Here is a 25,000-nt window from a genome sequence, read left to right as displayed (position 1 = left end):
TTCTTGAAAGAGTTTTCTAACCTGTGTTCTGAGAAGAAAGAGTTGTTTGTCCTCAAATGCTGGTGTTGTATTGTGCCAATCTTAGGAGAGGTATGCATGCAATAAGAGATGTTGTTAATCTGTCCTAAATATTCAGCTTTGTTGTCACTATAAATTGCCAAGCATCCATATAGGATTAAAAACATTATAACCACATTAGGTACAATGTCAACTTTCTCTAGATATACATGTACAGAGTGTGAAGGACAAAAATTAAGACAACATTTTGTAATTTTTCCTTTACCACAGACTCTTCACAAAGGAGGAAGTTTAATAAATGACTTGTTGAAACTTGTTGAGCAGGTTTGTAAAGATGTTCCAAGTTTTAAAAGTCTAGAGAAATTAATGGTACTGATATAGTCAGGGTTTGAACAGAGTCTTGAATTCTTGAAAAAGTCTGGAAATTTGCAAACCAGTTTTCCAGACCTGGAAAAAGTCTGGAAAATAAAGATAAAGTCTGGAAAAATGGTAAAAGTCTGGAGAATTTTTTGGTTTGAAAACTGAAACAAGTGCTTTAGTGCTAAGTGAATTTTTTCAGGTAGCCAAGTCTTATTTAAAATTTCGCCTTTGTCAAAAACATTCAATCGCAGACTGAGAACTCTGAGATCTCTCTTATGCCAGCACTGCATCGTGGTTACTGTATGTTCACAGTGCATCATGGGACAAACGATATATAATAAACTTGGGTCTGGAAAAAGAAATTAGCATTTTGGAAAAAGTCTGGAAAAAGTCTTTAATTTTGCAACCAAAAATCTGTGCGAACCCTGTATAGTGTATCAATTCACTCTGACTTGTATTTTACATCAATGTATTTCAGGGATTTAGAGATCAATCCATAGAGGTCCAGGTCATGTCCTTCACTGCATGGAATATCTTGATGGACAACTTTGCACTGTCATCAGGTAGGACCAGGGATTTTGTCATCTTTCTTATTTTAAGGTGGAGGTAGTGACGATTTTGCTCAAATTAAAGGTCAACTTGTTATCATAACTTACTTAACTTCAGAATCCGTTATTATATAATCATTTTCGATGTTCTGCGCACATGCGCAGTAGTGTTGAAAACAGGTACTTCAGTTAGAACTTGTTAGTGTAGTTGTGTTTATTAAAAGTATATCACAAATTGTTCTTCAAGAAACGTGACACTTATTTTAGTCCCAGTGTAAAACCAAGACATGTGACTACCAGGGTTACATTTCTTGGAAAGGCTGTTATCAACAATTTAACTTATTAGCCCCTAAGGAAGTCCACATTGACGATTGAGTAACACTATGTGCCGTTGGCTTTCTGAAGAGGAAGTGGGTGAAGATGTCATTAACATATGAGTTTACTAATGACTGTTGTTAACTTGTTTTTCCCTGAGGGGTTCCCCATTCACTAATGAAATACTGGGTGGCATTTAAGACAATAAAATCTATAAGTGTCACTATTAGGAAGGAAAGGCTTAATAATAATTGTTTATTTTATGTTGTTATTCTAAGATGTATTGTGCAGCCAAAGGAGGGTGAAACTTATTATGACTCCATTAAAGGTGAGTAAAGCATGGGATCATACCTACAAGGACTTGGGTGCCAGCCCCTTAAAGTAACAGCTGCGTGCAAATTTCAGGACTGAAGGGAAGAAAAATTAGAAGCAAAGTAGGGAGTAGGAATGTACAGAGTGGGAAGAAGGACAGGGAGGTTGTGGGATGGGACAACACAGAAAGGAAGAAGAGCATGAAACACGAAATGGGAAGTGCGAGGTTGGAGACATCAGGCAACACCTGGGATTAAGAAAGGAAGGCAAATCATGCATCAAAGGGATGTAAGCAAGATGCTAAATAGCAAGTAATGTAGTGGAGGGATTGGGCAGGATATGCAATATGCAATATGCAGCCAAAAGTTAACGAGAACCATGGAGAATCAGAAAAAATAGAAGTGGGATGAAGAACAACTGAGGGTATTGTAAGAAGGGGTAGTTTCTAAAGAAACTGTGATGCTGCGTCGGTGGGGAAGTAGTATACAAAAATTTGGTTTTATCAACGGAGTTGATAATGTAAATTGGCCACCGTACAGAGATTCTAAAAGCTGACGTTTCGAGCGTTAGCCCTTCGTCAGAGCGAATCGAGGGATTATGGGTTACGTGTAGTTTTTATAGTAGAGTAGGAGCTATGCTATTGGTGGTAACATGGCAACGTGAAAAATGGGAATATATTAGTTAAATGAAAAGCGTTCGTTAATACCGTGAGGATTAAGGGTGCCGATTTGAAAGATGAATTTTTGTTCTAGATTCTTGCGGCTTTCCGTCGTACCTAGATGTAGGGAAAGGCCGCAGATAGCCATGTGGTTTTTGGAGTGGTTAGGCAGATTAAAATGGCGAGCGACTGGCTTAGATGCATCCCTGTCATTCTTCTCAACATCGCGAAGGTGTTCGCGGAATCGGTCACCTAGTCGTCTACCTGTCTCACCGATGTATAATTTACCGCATAACGTACAGGTTGTGCAATAAATGACATTTGCGGAGGTACATGTGAAACGATCGGTGATCTTAACAGATCGCTTAGGTCCCGATATCTTGCTAATGTTGACAATGAAAGGACAAGTTTTGCATCGTGAGCGGGCGCATTTGAAAGTGCCGGGTTGCTCGTTAGTTTTGAGCGCGCTTCTAACTAAAAAGTTGCCAACGTTTTTGTCGCGTTTTAATGAAATAAGTGGAGGTTGCGAAAAGATTCTACCAGTCTCGGGATCATTTTGGAGTAATTTAAAATTACTAAGAATGATGCTTTTGACTGCGTGATTATGAGGATGGAAAGTGAGGGTGAATGGAATTCTGTCATTCTTATCTTTTTGTGACGTTTGTAGTGATGACTGTCGATCAAACTGTTGGGCGCGATGATGGCCCGCTTTGACCACAGAGACAGGATAGCCACGTTTTTCGAAGAACTGGCACATCTCCTCTGATTTGCTGGAAAAATCGGAGTCATCACTACATAGACGTCGAAGTCTAAGAAATTGAGAATAAGGAATGGAATTCTTGACATGTGATGGATGTGACGATGAATACAACAAATAACTGTGTGAATCAGTAGGCCGCTACATCGACGACTGCATCGGCGCTATTTCATCCAGCAGAGAAGAACTCGATCAATTTATAACCTCCGTCAACTCTTTTCATCCGGCTCTTAAATATACCTGGGAAATTTCGGAAACTTCATTGGCTTTCCTAGATATCAAAGTTTCTATTAGAGGCAACTTGCTATGTACTAGTGTGCACTACAAACCTACTGATTCACACAGTTATTTGTTGTATTCATCGTCACATCCATCACATGTCAAGAATTCCATTCCTTATTCTCAATTTCTTAGACTTCGACGTCTATGTAGTGATGACTCCGATTTTTCCAGCAAATCAGAGGAGATGTGCCAGTTCTTCGAAAAACGTGGCTATCCTGTCTCTGTGGTCAAAGCGGGCCATCATCGCGCCCAACAGTTTGATCGACAGTCATCACTACAAACGTCACAAAAAGATAAGAATGACAGAATTCCATTCACCCTCACTTTCCATCCTCATAATCACGCAGTCAAAAGCATCATTCTTAGTAATTTTAAATTACTCCAAAATGATCCCGAGACTGGTAGAATCTTTTCGCAACCTCCACTTATTTCATTCAAACGCGACAAAAACGTAGGCAAATTTTTAGTTAGAAGCGCGCTCAAAACTAACGAGCAACCCGGCACTTTCAAATGCGCCCGCTCACGATGCAAAACTTGTCCTTTCATTGTCAACACTAGCAAGATATCGGGACCTAAACGATCTGTTAAGATCACCGATCGTTTCACATGTACCTCCGCAAATGTCATTTATTGCGTAACCTGTACGTTATGCGGTAAATTATACATCGGTGAGACAGGTAGACGACTAGGTGACCGATTCCGCGAACACCTTCGCGATGTTGAGAAGAATGACAGGGATGCATCTAAGCCAGTCGCTCGCCATTTTAATCTGCCTAACCACTCCAAAAACCACATGGCTATCTGCGGCCTTTCCCTACATCTAGGTACGACGGAAAGCCGCAAGAATCTAGAACAAAAATTCATCTTTCAAATCGGCACCCTTAATCCTCACGGTATTAACGAACGCTTTTCATTTAACTAATATATTCCCATTTTTCACGTTGCCATGTTACCACCAATAGCATAGCTCCTACTCTACTATAAAAACTACACGTAACCCATAATCCCTCGATTCGCTCTGACGAAGGGCTAACGCTCGAAACGTCAGCTTTTAGAATCTCTGTACGGTGGCCAATTTACATTATCAACTCCGTTGATAAAACCAAATTTTTGAGGGTATTGTAAGGTATGGAATTTGACGGGCACTACTAAACCACGAAACAGCAAAACGAAACACCAAAAAAAAGTATGACCCCACCATACATTGAATGCCAACCAACAAAGGTTGGATTTGAGAATAAATATCGTTTTAGGCCTAATTTAAAATGTCATTGCTTCTATTTCAGTGAGATTAAGATTAGGATTCAAGTTAAGACTGAGATTAGGAGCAATAATGTTTTTGGCAATTAGGCCTGTTATGTTTAATCTCAAATCCAACCTTTGTCGTTTAGTATTCAATGTTTGGTGGGGTCATACCTGGTGTTTTGGTGCTTAGTTTCACTGTTTCGGTGTTTCTGTGTTTTGGTGTTCGGCGTTTAGTAACGTTCCTTCTTCTAATCTGTTTTAGGGTTTGTTCCAATATATTTTTAACAGAGAAATAAATGACAGCAAAGAGATACGTTATTTTTTTATTGTGATTGCAGTGACTGTGTTATATTACTAGTCTTTTTTCATTGCAAACCAAATCGTTCTACGAAATATTAGTCAAACAAAAATTCTGATTGCCGATATGGCAAGGCTTGGACTTGTTTTGCTTGCCCATGGATATATTTCGCTTGCCCCGGGCAATCGGGCAAGTGCTAGTTTTGAACACTGGGCAGGCAAGAGAAAGGAGGGTTAAGGTTGAAAAACTGAGGGACACTGGAACAACCCCAAAGAAGAAAGTTTGAGGGCTTCAAGTAATCTTTTTGTTACTAATTGTTAACAGTTGCCAAATGATTATTGTTGTAGAACCTGGCTGTAAAGGAAAGAAATGAAGCTGTTGAAACAGCAAGACTGTCAACTTGGTGGCACTTTGTGTGCTTGTTAGGTCCTCGAGTTCAAGAACTTTTTGAACAGGTATTATTGTATTTGTCATTTGTCATCATAATTTCAGTATCAGGTGAATTGTTTTTATTGCTATCATTTTTTATGATAGGTGTTATGTTTATGGTTATGGACTAATCCGACTTAGAGTCCAATTTGGCTTGGACTCAGAGTTGACTTGGTAATTAAAGCCAGTGAACTCTTTTTACAATGTTGTCTAGAGCTGTCTTGTTTGCTTTCCATTTGAAGGTTTGCACTCCACTTCTTCAGTTCATATTTGGAACAGCCATTGATCAGATCAGCTTGCTAAAGACCAAAGAAGGCTTCAGTGATCTCAAATGTCCCCCAACTCCAACAAGTAGCAAACTCATGATTGATATGATGGCAGAGACACCCAAATCCAGCATCCGCAGATCTCTTAGAGATGTTGGCACGCCTAGAACACCAACTATTTTAAATGCTAGCTTTGCCAAGACAGTTAAAAAAAAGTTGTTGATACAAGGCTGTGAAATTGTGCATGAATTCCTGATGTTTGATGATGAGGAAATAAATGGCAATCCTGTTGTAATAACTTCTCTTGGTAAATATTTATCCTTCTGTATTTTACAGTTAATTCCATGCAGAAATGTTGGGTAACATTAATTTTTTGAATGAATAATAATTATTAAGCTGTTTTCTACTTCTGATGATGAACCATCTAGTGACATAATATTCATAGTGCATCATCATCTACCTGTCTTTCTTTAGCTGAACGACTGAGTGCGGTGATTTTCAAGAAACCAGACGATTTTAAGAAGCATGCTTGTCTGATAATGAGTGCAGTAAGAGAAGGCTTCAAAGCTCTTGGAAAGGATATGTCAGGTAAATCTCAACAAAAATTTATGTTGCAAGCCTTGGTGATGCTTATGAGGAGGTGAAACAACTGGAATTGCCATAAATGATCCCCATTTCCATCACACTTTGTCAGTTACTTGCCTTCTTTCTGAGTTCCTAGGTTTCTCAAGGTTGTCATCTTTATTAAAATAATAATAATAATTGTTTTCTTTCAAGTCACACAGCACAGGGAGTGATGGGTTAGGGGTAGGGGTGAAGTGTACCATAGCTAAAACAACCCAAACGTTTGGGTTGTTTCAGCTCTGGTACCCTTCACCCCTACCCCCACCCCTATGCCCACCCCTCACCTCCTATCCCTGGAATAGTAATGCTGCTATAGGCCCAATCCTTACTTCTGTTATTTAACATTTTGGTTATTGGCTTTTTTGCCAATTTTGCTTTTGTTTGGATTTCAGAGCCACTAGGAGTCAAAATATGGTACCTTCTTGTTACAAGAACCAGCAAATTGCTTCAAAAAGGTCGGTTTGGTTGGGATTGTTAAATTTGTTAAGGCTTGATTTGGCTTTTGTTATTATACATTTCTGTGGATGATAACAGGATACTTAAAAATAATTGTTTGTTAGGTTCCTCGTCAGACTTCAGTGAGATATTTCTTCCTCTCCTTGCTGTCATGCAGGACTTAGTTGACAGTGATGTGCTTTCTCCATCTTTAACTCTGGTATGTCTTTTATTTTATTTGGATTTGGAAATATTTGTAAGGTTATAAGGACATTTTTCAACACTGAAGAATTTATTTATCAACAAGCATGGTTTAACTTTTATTATAACTTTATCAACTTTATGTAAGTGTGGATTCTTCTACCACTGGCGTACTAATTGGGGTCACTGAATAAATCAAATGTTGATTTTTGAGGGGACATTACTAAACCACGAAACAGCAAAAGAAGACATTGAAACACCATTGAATGCACACATTGAATGCAGTAACCTAGATTAACTATCATTTAATTAGACCTAAAACATTATTGCTCCTAATTAATTGACATTAGCATTGGGATTCAGATTAAATTTGAGATTAGGAGCAATAATGTTTTAGGCCTAAAATTAAATATCAACATTTCCTTTCAACAGAAAATGCTAAATGACTTGTCAGGACTCCCAGCTGAAGTATTAAGTCACAACATGGCAGCACTGCATTCTAAAGACAATCCCCAAGGATCACCTGCTCTGCTTCTTCTTCAGTTGCTTTTCACATCACCTTTGCTTGAAAACATCTGGGATAGCGAAAGGTTTGATTTTCTCCCTTAACCAATTGACTTCTGAAGTGGCCTAGTGTACTAATGAAATAAGTTAGCATGTCCTGCTTTGTATCATACCTGTAACCGTTGAAATGCCCTGTGTACACTATTTCGGATCTAACTGCAATGAAAACGCCAACATGCCATGTGCTTCATTTTTTTAAAACAACTGTGTGTCTCTTCCTACAATATAGGTCAGCAACATGTACTACACCCTGTTGCAAGTATTATTTTTCAGTTCAGTCATTCACTGTTTACTACCTTTATACCTTACAATCAACAGAATTTTCTATCTTATTTGTTATCTTTCAGACTTCACGTAACATTTGAGCACTTTATTAGTAGCGGCATGACAACAACTTCAGGACAGCTTTTCTTTTTGAAGACAGTTTTAGCTCTTCTAGAAAAGGCATCAAGGTATCTTGGAGAGGTTACATTTTTACATCGAATTTTGTCTTCTTGTTATTTAAATGAGTGCAATAATGTTAAGCATTTTTGTCTCGCATAGGCCTTTATAGCCAATGAAAAGCTATACACAGCTATGGAATGACTTAACATATATTGCAAGAGACTGCTTGCAAGAGGATTTAATTTTAGAGTGCCAGACCTTTTGGCTACATCTTTCTAATCTTGACATACTACAGCATGTCCCATTAACTGTTGCGATCCGTGTGGTCATATTTATTTGTGTTGGTCAATCCCCCTTGACTTGTGAATGTGGAGACACAGAGCCTTTCATCACAATCGTAACCTATTTGTTATTGTAAAGAGATGTAGCAAAACGTGGTGAATAATCATTTTGCCAACAAAAATGAAGTAGCATTTAAACTATACAGCTGTACAATCATGTGTTTTAACTAATCAGATGCTTAAACTTTTAATGGGCAATGAAATGAGAGCAAAGACAGTTTATACAATATTGTCCAAGAAATGTGTGACAGAACATCACTATTGACAAATAGCAAATAAAAAAAAACGAACTAGGAAAAAGACACTTAAAACCTTTTTTCTCAGAGCCCTCCAGTTTAAATTTGAATGCCTCCAAAAGTTTTGCACAATGTTTTGTACTTATGTACAGTAATGACAATATTGCATGCATGTGCTCCAATAGGATTTGCTTCTCAGTATTGAAAGTGGATTTTCTTTATAGCTTTTTCCATGAGAAAGATGTTATTTGGAGGCTTTGGATATTTGTTGTTGATCAGCTTATTATGCACATTCAAAAGGTGAGACTGTATTCTTTCCTTGTTTCTGGATATTAAGTTTTCCTTTTAATGCAACTTAACAATGTTCAGTCATTAAACACTTTGTAATGGATTGGAGCAGTATAACGCATCCTGGGATGGCTCCAGTTGATACATATAAGGACAAATACATTAGCAATTCTTGTAAAACTTGGTGCAGGTTTCGCACATAGAAGATACGGGTGTCTCCTCTCCAAGTGGCTTCTGCTCTCCCCAAAAGCGTTAACCTCAAATTCTAATAATGGGGAGTAACGAAACCTTCTATTAAAACATAGATTACTTCAAAAATGTTAGTGTGCAGTGCTCTCTCAAGTATTGTGAATATTCAATTGTCTGGTTGTATTTCTGGTGTATACTCAATCTTATATAGATTTGGTTATTGCATGTTATTCCTTTGCAGAGTAGGGTCACAGTTGTAGTATGATTTTCTCTCCTCTTTTAACCAATAAAATTATTGTTTTGTAGCATTGCTGCTGTAGGTGTGGTTTTTTTCTTAAACTCTCCAATGTTGCGTATCAACTGTTTGGTTGCCACCTCTTATTCCAGTTTATTTATGATATGTTTTATTAATTCAGTTGTCTTTTAGTTTCATTATTAATACAAAAATGGCCGTTGATTTTGCAGACTAATGATGTGAACCAGGGGGATGCTCTAGAACATGACTTTAGCACTCTTTACTTGGCATTACAGTTTCCTATTGAACGTCTTGATGCTGGTTTGTCACAGGTGTGTTTCCATCATTATTGATTAAACCCTTTCTCCTAAAATAACCACTTGTAGATTTTTCTCTCAGTCCAGACATTTTTCCTTGTCAATGGGAACCTCTTAGAGTCAAAAGGGTTTACAAGATAGGTCCATTCAGAAACCATGTCCCTTTTAATCAATCATCTTTTCAATATGAAGGGTCTTGGAAAAGAAGCAAGCAAAGCTGTGGCTGAGTTGTATCGGTCATTTTCCCGGGCAGCTGCTCTTGTACCAACAGCAGAAACCAATGTTTGTTGTGAGGAGCTTTGTGGCAATATTCTTGTTACGAGTGCTGATTGGACTTCTAAGGTAAAAATTCTGTGACGAGGTCATTAATAATTATTCTTATTTGTTATTTTTTTGTATCCATATGTAACTGATCACCCACCTATGATTGCATAGCATTCTTGTGTTTTATGTCACAATTCATGTGTCTGAGTAGCATATGAGACATTTGTCTTTTAATTTTCTTTGTCTTTGTGGGACAGTGATCACAGTAAATTTCATTGATGTTGTTGTTAGTCACTTAACACCCATTGAAGCAATAATAACTTCGTTACTTTCCAGGACATTGCATTTGTTGACGGTCTTGTCAACCTGGCAGGAGTAATGATTGAGTGTTTGGACTTCACAATTCCAAGTCTATTTTCCATGGCAACTACAGCAGCGGGAAAATCACCCAATGCTTCTCCAACTAAGTGGAATAGGCGCCTCCATAAACCCATGGGGAATTTTACCAGTTTGGTTCACTTGACTGATAAGTTATTGTTGGCCTGTGCAAGATCAAGTGAAAGCAAGGTAAGTAAATCAATTAAAGATGATTCTGTTAATTGACAGCATAAGTCAACCAGTCCCTTTGGCGAGGGCCAGCAACTAACAATCATGATTGTGAATTTCCTCTTTTAACAGGAATCAACACAAACCCTTGGTGTATGGACAGCAACTGTCACCAGCTTGATTGACAAACTGTCATATTTTTTTGTACATATCAATGGTGCTGCGACCATCACTGCAGTCCTTAAGACGCTGGCCCCTGCCCTCAAGAGCTATCTTGAAAGTGCACATACAAGGTGAGCTATCCTAGTTCAAGTGGTCTTTATTTTGTAGACTTTCAATCATCTTTAGGCATCAGAGGGATTCTAAACGATACTAGTCCAGCTTTTATCTGCTTTCTGCTTGTTTTCCATAAACTTTTGGAAACAGGCAAAGTAAACTTAGTTCTGGTTCACAACATGTGACTGAAAAACGTTTGCACTTAATGCAATTTTATGTGATATGATCATGATTTGGTTGAACGTTTGAACCACATCAAATGGCAGTAAAACAAAGACCATCATGCACTGCATTTACTTGGTATGAAACAGGAAATATTACCGATTTATCAATGACTGGAATGCTTTTTGTACGGATTTACTTTATTCCCATATTTTTAGTCTTCAAATTTCATACCTTTATAAATTTCAGAACAAAATAGATTTTGATTATTAAGCCAAGGTTATAATTTGATCATGAGTTCTGAAATCATACAGTGGAATTTCCGGCTTTTTTTTCCCTACAGTGTGAAGATTGGTCAAACAACTTTGGATAAGAGGCTGTTTACAACAAGACTCATTCAGAAGGTAAAGAAAGACAAGACTTGATTCGAACTCAAAAAAGCTAAGCGCATGAAAGGAAAGGAAAGGAAAGGAACTTTATTAAGTGTCTAGTCGCTCTAGCGCTGGAGCACTAATAATATTGGGGACACTGTAAACTGAAATTAGCAATTAACACAAGTCATGACTGCATGAACAAATGAATTAAGTGATAGACTCCAGGGTTGAGTTGTTCAAAGCCTGATTATTTCCTCCCTGGGCTTACCATGGTCTAAATGATCCAGGGAATGTGCCAGATTTTTGTTGATCGAGTCTTAAAATGTACTTTCCAGATTGAGAAGCTGTGGATGGACCTTTTGACATGTGTACAAAGTCGTCATGGGGGACCATATGATTCTGAGTTGTTGGCTGTTATGTCTCCACTCCTGGTAAACTTGCACTCTTGCATAATTTTGGTAAATACTAGTGCTTCTAAGGAAGTAGAAAATTATAACTTTTTTGTTGTGTAAACAGGAAGTGACACTTGGCCATCCAAAGCGAAACATCAAGAACCATTCTGTCATGTTTTGGAATGCCACGTTTGCTAAAACACAACGTCTAACCTACCCAGAAAAACTCAGGTGTGTGAGATTTTATGGGAAAAAACTTTTAATAACCATTATTATATTCTCTACTTGCTATACTTGCTGTGACTGACAAATCTAGAGGGCGGTATTCTACAATACAGTCCCTTAATAGCATGCATTTTTGTTTCATAGCGTGATTGCCAATGAATGTTTCACTATAGGGGGCGAAGAGGAATAATCAGGTGTTCATTATTCCATTATTCCTGCTCGCAAGTTTTCATTATTCCATTATTCCAGTAAAAAGAACTCATTATTTCATTGAAAAAATCTACTTATTCCGGACAATTTAAGTCGTTATTCCATTATTTCACCCCACAAAATGGCATTATTCCATTTTTCCAACAAAAAAATTTCTGTTATTCTTATTCCCATTGTTCCTCTCCACCCCCAGATTCACTAATCGCTTTTTTGTTCCTTACTGTAAATAATGAAATCTTCATTTCCATGCTGGTTTACAGTTTGTGCAGGCATTAATACACTGGTACATGTACATAATTATTTTATCGCATTTTTCATCTTGCAGACCAGTTCTCCAGATTGCAAAAGATAAAATGTCTCTAACTCTGCCAGGATGGGAAAACGTACAGGTGCCATGAATTCTTGGGTTTCATCTTTAGTACAAAGCTCTGACGAAGGGCTAACTCTTTTAGAATCTCTGTACGGTGCCCAATTTACATTATCAACTCTGTTGATAAAACCAAATTTTTGTGTACTACTTCCCCACCGATGCAACACCACAGTTTCTTTAGAAACTACCCCCTTCATTCTAATTAATTTGTGGCTGTCATGTGTAAGTTTTGTAATTCTCTAAAAATTAATCTTTATTTTGTTCTTTAGATTTCTGGCAAGGAATCACAGATTGATCTTGAGGTAATTTCACTGACTGTTTTAGGACGCTGTATTTTTTTCCTGTAACAGTGTTGTTGCTGAGAGTGGCTCAGTAAGAAATCCAGAAGATCACTCAGGACTGAGTTGAAATCCAACTTTTCCCATTAGCTGGAGTTGTTCTTGGTATAGTTCCTGGCTTGTCTCTGTGGCAACATCTGGTTCTGTCTACTTATTGATTTGATTCTTAAATCTGTTGTTTTTGTCATCCATTTATGCCAAGTTCCACTGCCTCGCATGTAAGATGTTGCGTCCGCATATCCTGGGCAACAGCATCAGCAAGGCTGAAGTTATCTTAGTGCAGAGTTGTTCTGTGTTTTATGTTGCCTGTCTCGTCTTTTGCATCCACCCACCTCAATATAAACATCTTATTAATCCAGCAGACACTTTGCTGCATTGTCACAACTTATATAGCGTCCAACATCTAAGGGCTCTTCAAGCTCTACAATCTGAAGTCTTGAAAACAGTTCATTGGGATTTCATTGGCCCAGAAATTTCCCTAGAGTAAATGTTAAATGAATAATAATTAGTATTTTTTGTTGAACTCTTTTTTTTTCATCTTTTCTATTTTCATTCAGTCTGAAGATCTTACACACCAAGAGGAAATTGTGAAACCCTTGCCATATGGTATCTTGACCTCCCCAAAGAGGAACAAGCTCATTAGCATACCAGGGGGGTCCCCTCAGATGAAAGGTAGCTTCTTGCACAGGGCAGTTGTTGCTGAAAAGGCAATTGAGAATTCTTCGCCAAAAATGGTAAGGCTATTGCCATTAGTTATCATTAAAGTGATGTAGAGTTTGACCAAAGAATGTGTAGTCCACATGCATAAAACAGCTTGGAGTATCCTGCTTCTCTTTACTGTGTAGGATAATTCTGAAGTCGACAAGTCTTGTTCACAATAATCAGGAATTAAACTAAGAATGTATACCAGATCTTTTGAAGGGCTATATCAATATCAAAGTATTAAAACAATTTCCGTTAATGTAAGGCTAACGGAATGAGTGGTAATCGATCATATCTGTTTAGAAAATCTTCCCATGTTAATGTTGACATGGTAAGTGTGACGAAATGTGGTTATCTGAAATGTCAGCATTGTGTCTGTGGTACTAAGAGGAGATTTCGAAAACTGAAAAAGACCATAAGAGAAGAGTGCCCCCCCCCTTCCTCACAAAAATTCACGTTACTTTAGATGCTAAAGTTAAATAGCTGAAATCGACTAGTTGCACAAGACCTCTTGAATGGTGAATAGTTTAAAAAGAAAAAAAAGGTTTTGAAGATTCAAAGAAAAAAGAAGTCTACATCCCCCATTTTCCCCCCTTCTCTTTATCTGCCTCGGGTACTGTGGCAGACACCAGATTGAAGAGTAATGGTTGAGAACAGTTTCCTTTTTTAAGCAAACAGCAGTGGTTCATTGATTTTCAATATTATACATTCACTTCTCTTTCATGCCAATTCTTCTTTCGTCAGTTTGGTCGATCACCAAAACTTGGGCGACCCAGGAATTCACCTGCTGGTACACATGTCAGAAGAAAATTGCCATTGTCTAAGTACGATGATGATGAAAAGGTAAACTAAATAAAGATTATGATAATAACTATGGAATAATAAAGAATATCCAAATATTTACATTCCAGAGATACCTAGATTTAATAACTTTCTAACGCTGAAAAAAAAAAACAGTTTAGATTTGAACAGAAGTCGTGTACTTTGTATGGAGGTTGAGGCTATGCTTATATACTTCGGTCCTTCACTCCTGTTGCTAAGACCCAGTCACCTGGGCTGCTCTTCTTGTGCTGCCACCTTGTTTCAGCTAGTTTTCTGCCTCTTGAACTCTCCCTCACTGACACAACTCCAGCTATTGTTGGGCCTCGCCTTCTTCCGTTTGCCTGGCGTGTGGGTGCAAGACCTCGATTTTCCTAAGGTGCTTTCAGTCCATTGCCATTTACATTTTGATCTTATTCCGCTGTTCCTCTTCTCCCCCGTCTCTGCCACAGTTTTTCATTTGTCGTTTTCGTCCAGGCGTGGCTTATAGCAGATCATATTCAAACACGAATCAGTTTCAAGAGATAGCGACATTTCTTGTTTTTAGGATTATGTGACGATAGCACCCTCACCGAAGAAAAAAAGATTGCTTACTGAACACCAGAAGGACGTAATGCGCAGTAGAAGGTAAACCACATTGCATTTTTCTTTTGTACAATTATTAACTCCAAACCCTTTCATCCATCCAGCCCAATCTCCCCTGAGTGACTGATGATTTTCTGTACGATTTCAGTGCTGTCCCCGTTCTTTACAATGAACTTGACCGATCGCAGGACTGCTCCCAATTTTCTCAATTTACAATAGCATCGCAGGCGCAAATCACGTGAGTGTCAGCCTTGATATATGAACTGTTTTTTTGTCTCCCTGCAAAGTCTGTTTTTGCATAGAAAGGGCATTTCAGTAAACCTTTCAGTCGTTGAATAAAAATGGAGTTATCTTTTTCTCCAATGAACTTTCGTGCTTGATAAATGAAGTTTGTATCTATGCATGCACATATAAAAATCAGGAAAACTAGCAGTTATCGTCATCATCATCATATATACATGTAACAGGATTAAAACGAATGGAACCACTTGTCTTTTTTTCTGCTCTATTTCGTCTTGTACCTTTGAATTACGAGTAGAGTAGTTTTTCTACATTATATAGTGACTGCAGCAGAAACAGTTCTTCCTTTTTTTCTTTCCATAGTCCCGACTCAACCCCTAGCAGTACTCCGGGTAAGTTTTTTATGCGCATTAGTTTAAGAAGAGCCCCAATTTTGCTATGCTGGAGGTATGAATTTTGTTTATTTTAATTGTCTTGGTTTTAGATGAGGAAAAGGATCAACGCATAGAAAACAAATCAACATACGAGATTGACACGACAAAAATGGAAGAGTGCGAGATCGACTCAATTTCTGACGATTTGGACGCTAATGGAGAAGAAACTGGTAATCAACGCGTTGATTGTTTTGGCGGGGATAAAGCTGAAGAAGATGTTAAAATAATGGAAACAGAAGTGGAAGAGCAAAGCTCTGTTTTACGCGGAAGAAACGTTAGCTTGTCGAGTAGTGAATCATCTGGAAACTCTCACGATAGAGATATCGAAGATGCAATCAACATCGAGAATGAACCATCAACAGGCGATGAAGAAATCGAAGCTGCGTCACCGGACATCATACCCTCATCACAGACGTCAAGTTTTGAATCTCCGTTTCAGTGCCTTCGACAAGTGTCGGTTCCGCTGTCAAGCATTTTACCCAGTTCTTTTGATTCTCTGTCAAAGAAGGAGAACGATGAAAAAAGAGAACTAGAAAAACAACTGCAGGAGACAAAGGTAACAAGCAAGGACAAGGTAATTGAAACATTTGAAGAAAGTAGCGAAACAGGTGTAGCTGATAAATGTGAATCCCAAGTGAAAAAGGAGGAACCAGCTGCTTATTTAAGGAAAACGATAGTTTCCCCAGTTGCTGGTAGAACTAGAAGGAAACTGCAACGAAAAACTGAATTGGAAAAGACACTTTCTCAGACAGAGTCAGAAGACGAGCCTACAAAGCAAGAGATCATTCAACTAGTGCCAGACAGCGATGATGACAGCGATGATAACAAGCTGCTGACCCAAAGATTGCAGGACTTTCACGAGACGCAACCTCCTCTCCAGTCTCCTGAGAAAGCTGCTGAACCAAAGATTGCAGGGCTTTCACGAGACGCAACCTCCTCTCCAGTCCCAAGCGTGATGAATAAGTTTCTCCGTCCGTTGTCAGCCGGTGGAAGCCCTTGTCGCGTCACTTTGCGCGGGACACATTCACCCGGAGTTTCTCCAACAACTGGAATCCTGAAGAGGTGGCCTGGAAACAAGCAGTCCGTCGACTCTCCATCACCACCCAACAAGGTAGAAATGAGAATTCTTCTGTTCTGAAAATTACATCAATTATGTTTCTAGCTTCAATGTTGTCCGCTGGTTTTGACTACTCCGACCTCCAGCTGCATGGTCGGCTTCGTTGTCGTTATGCATTTCAGTCGGATTTACTCTTTAAATGTTTCTGCAGTGAGGAACTCGGAAAGAATTTTTTTTTTTTTCTGACGGTTAATGCAAACGACAAGTTTGCAAACAATGCAAACAGCAAAATAAATTTAGTGATCGTCTTCTAACAAACAAGTTTCCAAAATGGCGTACAATGTTATTCTTGTTATTTCTTCAGATTAGGCGAGTATCCTTTGCTCTTCCTGTTAAAGATAACATTTGCAAAGATACTGAAAAGAATTCATCAGAAGCAGGCAACTCAACTCTGCAAGTTAAGACGTCAAATTCTTCGCCATTTACAGCAGTGAAACAGGTAATTTACAGTACAGATCAAACTGGAAATTGTCCATTTAGATTTTGAAGTTCGTTGACAAAATGTGCAACCGGCGCTTGTCTTTAAATAATCAAGACCAATTGTTCATGCAACAGTAAGCTCAAATAAGAGGGCAACATTCCCGTAATGAATTTTATACGCTTTTTGTGGTCAAGCATAAGACATTAATTGACGCATATTCTATATGAACACAATTCAAACAAGCACAGTTGTACCAAGAACAGGATACCGCAAACATTGTGGCGTCTTTTAATGCAGTTACCATTGCTATTAAAAATGGGGTCAGTACCCTCTTTTCCGTTTTTTAGCCTCTTGTTCAAAGTTTTTGCTCTTTGGAATCATCAACCCCACGATCGTCAGATTCGGAGCTCAGCAATGCTTTTATTATCTGTTTTATCCTGTTCAGTATATCGACGTTTCTTTTGTGGTTTTAGCGGCGTTCGTTACCTGCTAGCGGAGACCTATCTTCATGTCAACCAGGAGGCTGCATGTTTCCGGAACTAGTATCTTGTACGGTTCCTGTAGAGCAGATCCTACCCAGCATACTGACGATGTCCTGGTCACGTGGTATGGGTCACTTGGTGCGTGCGCAGAACATCCACACCATTGGGAACTTGTCCGCGCTGAGAGAAGATCAGGTAATAAAAAGCGCTCCCTGCCTTTGATTATGCCCCACCGTTAAAATTTGTCGGACAGGCCAGGGTTGCTCAAAGCATGGTTAGCGCTAACCAGCATTGAATACCATGGAAACCTATAGGTTTTGATACCTCTTAACCAACGTTAGCGCTAACCAAGCTTCGAGCAACCGGAGCCAGGTTTTAACGCCGTTCGACTCGGGTCCTTTAAAGGGAACGTCCACTAAAACAACGAAATACCTTTAATCCACAGAACATAATGTCTACAATTAAAGTTGTTCAAAATTTTTCAAATGAAAGCGTTTATATTCGAAAAAATGTTGTTGTCTTAGTGGAGGTTCCCTTTAAGAGCGATTTTTAAACGACTCTCTAAGGTTCCGTGATTGAGATATTCTTGGATTATTTTTATTTATTATTTTTCTTTGGATTATTTCCGATACAAGCGCATAATGATTGTACTTTGCGTACATGTCACACTGTGTCACAAGGTGTCCCCTCGAGCCTAAGAACATCACAGACCTTTTTGCGGATGCGGTCGTTCTGATTTCGATTGTTTCAAATATCTATTATGGAATGCTAAGGGGGCAAATAGATATTCATTTGCCCCCTGAGCATCCTATTATATCTTTCTGCAAAAAGGTCTATGTATGACCTTTTTTTTGGGTTCTGGTTAAGGTCATGGCCACTTTGTGGCGTTTACACCAAGTAATGTGAATCTCATCTTGAAGATGTATTGGACAACCCTTGTATTTTTAGCCAATGAAACTGGCGAGCGGGGACTGTCGCTCTCATGCTCAGTTTTCCCGCGCTTTGCGCCTGCTGTATTTTTTTGTTGCGTTATGACTGACAAACTTAATTGTGTTGTGATTGGCCAATGGAATCACTTCGGGATTGGGTTTACTCAATCAAGGCAGATTTATATAATCAACTCTCGATGGAACGGTGTCACTGTAAAGGCCTACTGCTCTAAGTTCTAGTTTCGTCTCATTTCTAGTTAATATTTAATCCCAGTTGCCATTTATTCCTGATGCACGAGGTTTTCTTTCCAGGTGAATAATTTGCCGATCAAATCACCTAAAGTATTAACTCTGAAGAGAGCCTTAAGAAGGTTTCACCAAACGCAGAAAGGGAAGAATTCAAAAGCGCTGGTGAAAGCCCCTGTAAAGGTCTCTTTTAAAGAAGCTCATGAAATGAAAGAAGGTAAGGTTTTGGTAACTTCGAAATTTCCTGTTGTGCAGTAGCGAAAACACATCTCCACTGTAAGTGTACAAATCCTTCATAGCTTTTTCTGTTGCGTAACCTCAGGCAATGATGTTAAGATTTTTTTTAAGAAATTTCCTCGACTCTGCTGTTATTTCGTACCTTGTCGAAGCTTTCTTTTGTCTTCTTGTTGTCATAGATTCCATCTTCCCTGAGCATCCTCAGCTTCAAAACGAGGTAGTTGAGGAAGAAGCTGAAAGAGAAGCTGTTCGTGGTAATATTGAATTCCCAGTTATCGGAGATTTCGTGCCAGATCAGGCTAAGTCAGATGACCAGTTGAAGTCGTGCGAACCTGAGTTTAAAGTTGATTCTGACGAGAGGATGTCTCGCGAGCCCGAAAGAGATGCAGACTTGCAAAATGAGAACACCGCTACTCCTGCAAGTTTTGACAAAGGTGAAAGAGATTCATCCAGTGAGGTCGAGGCCACGGACAAAGGAGAGGCACTCACCCCACCCCTTCCTGTGAATGACACTGATGCAAATGAGCTAATCGGCGACGGTTTGACTCCACGAAGAGACACTTGTTCTTGGCCAACACGGCTATTTACTAGCGGAGAAGAGACTACTAGTTGCATAGAAACGGAGGAAATACTCTTACCTGATGAGAACAAAGAAAGCGACGAGAAAAATCTGGAAACAGAACTTTGCGACAAGGAAACCAACATAAATGGACTTAAAGGATTACCAGCTCAGTCAATTGCTTATGAAAGTGTAGGCCCCAATAAGGTGGAAAGTGTTACTGATGGTGACAAAACTGAAAGAGAAAAGTTTTGTTACTGTTTGCGTTCCTTGAAAGAGTTTGCATCACCGGAAGTCTTGCGCGAACTGTCGACTGAGGAGATTTTCGAAGCGCATCAGAACTTGACGGAAGTGATGTCAATTGTTGTTCAGGCTCTGAGAGGGCATTGTCGATAACCAAAATATGATAAACGATCAGTTACAGTTGAAGCTTTGAATATCAGCGGAATAGGCCTAAAGCCAAAAATATGCCAAATATTTTATTCGTAAATTCATTTATTTTCCAGAAGTTACAAAATATACAAACATGTTAAGTGAAATTATTGTTTGGAGATTTTTAATGGTTTTTCACCCGGGAAATGAGTAATGGTTTATTAAGTTTTGAGTATTGTATATGTGCAACAAAGTTTTAGTTCCTTTATATTGTAAAGTTTGGCTGTACGTAAAATACAATAAAGTTCTGTTAAATTAACGCTGATACTTGTTTGCTAAATTATGTCTTATTATACACGGAATGAGCTATTTGCAGCAGCAGATCACAAGGTACAAACACCGCCACACTGGAGAGCAAGTGTTGGTGAGGCCCTTTGAACGTACATAACGATTACTGCATTACTGGTGCGTACCTGAGCACGAAATCTCAAGAGAGACCCTGTAGCTTTCCAGACGCAGTCTCTGATTGCAGAGCGAAACAATGATACAACAGAAGCAATGCACCTATTGTAGCCCCAATGACAAAGAAAGCTACAGGTCATGGGGACCAATGAAAATAGCAGTCTGGGATAGCTAAAGGATTACTCAATCTCTTGTACTCGGTTGGTTGGGAATCACCAATTTACCCAACCCTGGAATTCGACTCGATTTCCTGATATAGTACCTATCATTGATTGGTCGAGACCCCCAAAACGGTTCAGTCACACCTTAAAGGGAGAGTTTCACGTCTCTGCGCATGGGCAAAATGTCATGTCAGCCCAATTAATTGCATTGTTATTGAAAGAATCAATAGCACTGACGCAAGAAGAGGAAACATAGAAGTGTAATTACACATTGGAATTACCTTTGCAATCATTTCCTTTGTGTTATGAACCTATTGTATGCCAACAGATAACTCGTGCGTAGAATAAAATGTTCGACCCGTACAAAAAATCCGAGCCCAAAATTAAATTTGATATTTTCTGTGTAAACGCGCAGTATCCTTCACCAAATTTAGGCCTTAGTCATTCATTGTATTTGCTGTAACACTCTCAATGATAAATGAACATTATCTGGTTCAGTAAGAAACCGTAAAATAGGCCTTTTGCAACACGATCACATGGTACAAAATCCGCCATGCTGGAGGGCAAGCTCATTATTCTCCCACTGGGACATTAAAACAAAGAGACCTGAACCAGTCAAGCTTGACTTGCCTTTGTTTTATTCTCTCTTTTCGAATTGCCTATAATACACTTTGTTTGCCCCCCAAATTTTGCATAAACCATTGTTTTCAAATGCTCTTGGGAATATGCAGTGTGCCCAAGAGCATTTGAAAACAATAGTTTATGCCAAATTTGGGGGGCAAACGAAGTGTATAGAGTGTTTTCACGTGACGTCACAGCGGCCATGTTGGTGTCCCTGAACAAAGGAACGGCGGCCATGTCGGTGTCCCCAAGTAATCCCCCGGGAATTGAGTTCTATTATCGTGCAAACGTTTTCTTTTGTTTCAGTGGAAAAACAAGGTTACTGATCACGTGAGTGAAAACACTATTATGGGCAATTCGAAAATATAGAATGGCGGATTTTGTACCATGTGATCGTTTGTTGCAAAAGGACAATCTCCAACCCAGAGCTCTTCTCTTGACTGAGGGAGAAAAGAGCTCTGGGGAACCCTGAAACAAAGTGTCTTCTCATTGGTTTTCGTGAAGAACAATCGGAAGCGTCCCTAAATGGTGCATTCATGTTAGCGCGAGGAGTGAGCAGGCGCCGTAAGGTTGCAATAGCCAGTTTTTGGCTATAAGAACGCTGCGGCGCATGTTCTGCATAGAGTTTCCCAAAGCTTTGGGTCGATCCAAGGCTCTGGTGACGAGAATGGCAAAAGGCCCATTTACAACCGCTAGCGCCAAAGCTTAGACATGCGCAAAACCGTGAAACCGTCCCAGTACGGCGTGTGTGCGTGCTGGCGTACGTTCGTGAGAGGTTGGTCTTACATCTTCACAGCCCTGCCGTGCACTTTCCTCGTCATAATTATTCATCTGTTGAATTTTTCATGTGGAACTGAAAGGTTATAGGTGAAGAGCATGAAACTGACATTTTTCATTTCAAAAACTGCATTTCAAGATCAGTTTATATTTTACCACCAGCGGAAAAACGGGTAGGATACGAAAATACTGGCATGGGGTCAACTAGATCACAGCGGGAACTTCATAAACAAAAAAACAAGGAAGTTTACTTTTTATTACTTTCAAATTTGAATCCAGATTTGATTACCAAGAGTGCATCTTACGTCTCAGTTTAGCCAATTCAGGTAAACGATGCAGTTTACAAAGGCGAATGATTTGTTTGTATGCCAAATTATTGTGATCAGAAATTAAATCATGATCCATTTTGATTTATTCCTTTGGTTAGCGTTCAGATGTATCAGTCAAACGAAGAGTTAAATTTTGTCTCCAATGTAAGTACAATGCCCTTAACTGAAAGTGAATTAGATGTCATTTCCGTCCTGCTAAAACTACTGGTACATTTTGTTAACTTGTTCATCTAAAACAATGAATTACAAGACTTGGATAATTGGAATGTTTGTAGTACGTTTGTTTTATGTTTTTTTCACAGTTCTGTGCGTCAAAACCTGTCAAAAATTGTAAACAAGTAATAAAGCGATTTGTTTCGGTTTCTAAAATAATGTTCATTTCTTGTGTAAATTGGCAAAGCTGGAATTTACGACACACAAAGGAACTTTCATTGGCTCAGTCCGGCGATCGAAGGTTGTGATTCTTTAAACAAGTCCTGCCAGTTTCCTTGGTAGACGAAACGGAGTATATATATGATTTTATTGTAATGGCTGAAGGCAGTGAAAGTGAGGCAGAGCCGGTGAGACTTTGGTTGGAATTGATATTTTAGTTTCTGCAAAGTGTGAGTTTGTTCTTTTACAGGCCATGAAATGTTTTAGCAGAATTGCATGCAAGCGATGTAGGTTTATTCTTCTTTACTGTTGAAATGTTTCCTAGTTGGAAACGCGGGACCTTCACTATAAACTGGTTGAAAACATAGTGCTAAATTTAATTGCCGCCGTTGAATTTCTTGACGGGACGAACAACTTCAATGGAGAATCGCCAGTCAGTTATAGTTTCGTCATCGGCAATGGGTCCTCCTAAGTATTGAAAGATATTGCTTGTTCAGTCAATAAAAGAGGTATCATAATTCGGCTATCCGAAATTGATTCAAAATCTCTATTTTCTTCCTAAATCTATTGACTTGTCAAGTTCGATAAAGAAAATTACAAAAGGATCATAAGTATGCGACCGATTTCCTATATAAACGTATAATTGACGTTGAGGTTCGTTTTCTCTCGTGCGCTCCTTGTCGCATTTAATACGTAGAGAGATCCTTTAAGCTGCGCTTTCCCACTTTTTCTTCTCCATTTTTCTTATTTTTCCATGTCTCCGAGGAGATTTTGGAGTGACAGAAGTCGATATTACATCAGCTACTGGTAATTTCAGAGATCAGTAATTTTTCACTTGGCAACAGTGGACGAGATATGTTTTTTTCAGTCTCTTGCCTTGATTTCCAGCTGTTTTGTTCGCTTGCGTTCCATTGGAAAGACCAGACTCACAAAAACCAATGCGAGAAATCAAGCCGAGTTACTAACTTCATTGTCTTCGTTTCGGCGTTCAGTTTGTTTCAGATCTGTTGTCACGTGTTCTTATGATCTGTGGTTCGCTCATGGCAGTCATCAATGGTCTCATTCCCTCACTTGGCGCTATGATCTATGGGAACTTAACCGACGAGCTCGTGATTCGGAAAACCCAAAATTGTACTCTGAACGAAAACGTGACGAGAATAACACTTGAACACTTGGTCATATACGAGATGTTACAACCCCGGATGAAGTTAACAAATGTGATGATGACAAGATTTATTAATATCACGGTGAATAATACGGGAATTCGAGCGGAGATCATCGGTATGAATGGAAACAAATTAAGGGAAGGATTCTTCGCGAATATTTCGACTATTTGGTTGAAAGGGACAGCTTTGAAAGGAACAGAGTTAGTTGGAGTCGATCTGAGGGGAACAACTGTTACTAAAACACCATTGATGGTAAAGGGCGTTTACAAACAGAGAGGAAATGACGGGGACAACAATAATGACAATGACGAGAATATTAGTGTAAAACTTATCAATAACCAGCCAATCGACAAAGATGATAGGTATAACACTACTAATGGAACATTGGTGGATCCTCGTTCTGGAGGAGTGATCCGATCCTCACAAGAAAGAAGTGTATCTCAATCTCAAGTTGCTTTGACTAGCAGCTTATTTGAAAGTTTGAGAAAAAAGAGAGACAACGCTCTTCTGTCTGGACTGGGCAGTTCATTGGACCCTGGACATTTTCAAGAACTCGATGATTCTAATTTTGTTCCTCAGAGTCTAATCTTGGGTAGCTCACAAAACAGCGCAAGAATCGTAAGTGACTTTGCAGACACAGAGAAGCCAGACGTTCGGAAAAGTACGATCCAAGGAAATCTAAAAACGGAAACAAATAAAACACAACTAGGAAAAATTAAGGATGATTTAAATGTTTCTGACGAGTTTAAGGTTGGCAAGGCGCAAAGTATTACAAAGTTGTTTCCTTCGACACCAAAACCGATCATTCTGCCCCCAACGAACAATGTTACCTTAATACTGCGCAATATCACCGAGAGTTGCCGCTGGTATGAAAACAACGTAGAGGAAAACATGCGCAAATACGCTTTGTATTACGTATTTGCCGCATTTGGCACACTGGTATTTGCGTATGGACAGACAGTGTTCTGGAACATTGCGTCGGAGAGAGGTGTGCGCAATTTGAGCGACAATTTAACGGACGCAGTGCTGGATAAGGATCCTGGATTTTACGATACCAAGATATACGAAGGTGTACCCAACTTGGAGAGCATCACGTGAGTGTAGATAGAATAATAAATTCGTGATCTTTTGGGCGGATCAACTGTTTCAACCACAACTGGCTATGGCTTAACGAAAGGTAAAGTTTCGCCCAAAGAAGTGAAAAATGTCTTAAAGTGAAGACATAATTTGTGTTTATTAGTGCATCACATTTTACTGCACAAATATTTAGACCTTCTTTTAGACACTCACTTTAAATCAATTTATGCTGCAAATCGTTTTCTTTCTTTCTTTCTCTTTCTTTCTTTCTTTCTTTCTTTCTTTCTTTCTTTCTTTCTTTCTTTCTTTCTTTCTTTCTTTCTTTCTTTCTTTCTTTCTTTCTTTCTTTCTTTCTTTCTTTCTTTCTTTCTTTCTTTCTTTCTTTCTTTCTTTCTTTCTTCTTTCTTTCTTTCTTTCTTTCTTTCTTTCTTTC

General features: G+C 38.9%; 1 protein-coding gene across 2 annotated transcripts in view; it reads left to right on the top strand.

Moving 5' to 3' along the window:
• Positions 1 to 19,925, top strand: part of LOC138013259 (telomere-associated protein RIF1-like) — a 31,700-nt gene extending 11,775 nt beyond the window's left edge. For both annotated transcript variants that reach the window (XM_068860278.1, XM_068860279.1), the window contains exons 10-40: positions 1 to 90; positions 289 to 342; positions 857 to 941; positions 1,520 to 1,569; positions 5,141 to 5,248; positions 5,465 to 5,795; positions 5,963 to 6,076; positions 6,505 to 6,567; positions 6,673 to 6,767; positions 7,181 to 7,338; positions 7,660 to 7,764; positions 8,498 to 8,573; positions 9,216 to 9,317; positions 9,495 to 9,644; positions 9,903 to 10,133; positions 10,245 to 10,405; positions 10,894 to 10,954; positions 11,260 to 11,355; positions 11,441 to 11,547; positions 12,077 to 12,140; positions 12,391 to 12,423; positions 13,017 to 13,193; positions 13,906 to 14,004; positions 14,528 to 14,607; positions 14,714 to 14,803; positions 15,169 to 15,197; positions 15,290 to 16,350; positions 16,661 to 16,795; positions 17,251 to 17,454; positions 18,501 to 18,651; positions 18,851 to 19,925. The exon at positions 1 to 90 is cut by the window's left edge and continues 3 nt beyond it. In XM_068860278.1, coding sequence (XP_068716379.1) covers positions 1 to 90; positions 289 to 342; positions 857 to 941; positions 1,520 to 1,569; positions 5,141 to 5,248; positions 5,465 to 5,795; positions 5,963 to 6,076; positions 6,505 to 6,567; positions 6,673 to 6,767; positions 7,181 to 7,338; positions 7,660 to 7,764; positions 8,498 to 8,573; positions 9,216 to 9,317; positions 9,495 to 9,644; positions 9,903 to 10,133; positions 10,245 to 10,405; positions 10,894 to 10,954; positions 11,260 to 11,355; positions 11,441 to 11,547; positions 12,077 to 12,140; positions 12,391 to 12,423; positions 13,017 to 13,193; positions 13,906 to 14,004; positions 14,528 to 14,607; positions 14,714 to 14,803; positions 15,169 to 15,197; positions 15,290 to 16,350; positions 16,661 to 16,795; positions 17,251 to 17,454; positions 18,501 to 18,651; positions 18,851 to 19,626 — 5,136 coding nt within the window. In that variant the 3' untranslated portion in view covers positions 19,627 to 19,925. The remainder of the gene's footprint in view (positions 91 to 288; positions 343 to 856; positions 942 to 1,519; positions 1,570 to 5,140; positions 5,249 to 5,464; positions 5,796 to 5,962; positions 6,077 to 6,504; positions 6,568 to 6,672; positions 6,768 to 7,180; positions 7,339 to 7,659; positions 7,765 to 8,497; positions 8,574 to 9,215; positions 9,318 to 9,494; positions 9,645 to 9,902; positions 10,134 to 10,244; positions 10,406 to 10,893; positions 10,955 to 11,259; positions 11,356 to 11,440; positions 11,548 to 12,076; positions 12,141 to 12,390; positions 12,424 to 13,016; positions 13,194 to 13,905; positions 14,005 to 14,527; positions 14,608 to 14,713; positions 14,804 to 15,168; positions 15,198 to 15,289; positions 16,351 to 16,660; positions 16,796 to 17,250; positions 17,455 to 18,500; positions 18,652 to 18,850) is intronic.
• The last annotated feature ends 5,075 nt before the right edge of the window (positions 19,926 to 25,000 follow it).

Source organism: Montipora foliosa, chromosome 8 (genome assembly GCF_036669935.1).
Source record: "Montipora foliosa isolate CH-2021 chromosome 8, ASM3666993v2, whole genome shotgun sequence".
Lineage (NCBI taxonomy): Eukaryota > Metazoa > Cnidaria > Anthozoa > Scleractinia > Acroporidae > Montipora > Montipora foliosa.
This window is presented reverse-complemented; position numbering and strand designations above follow the sequence as displayed.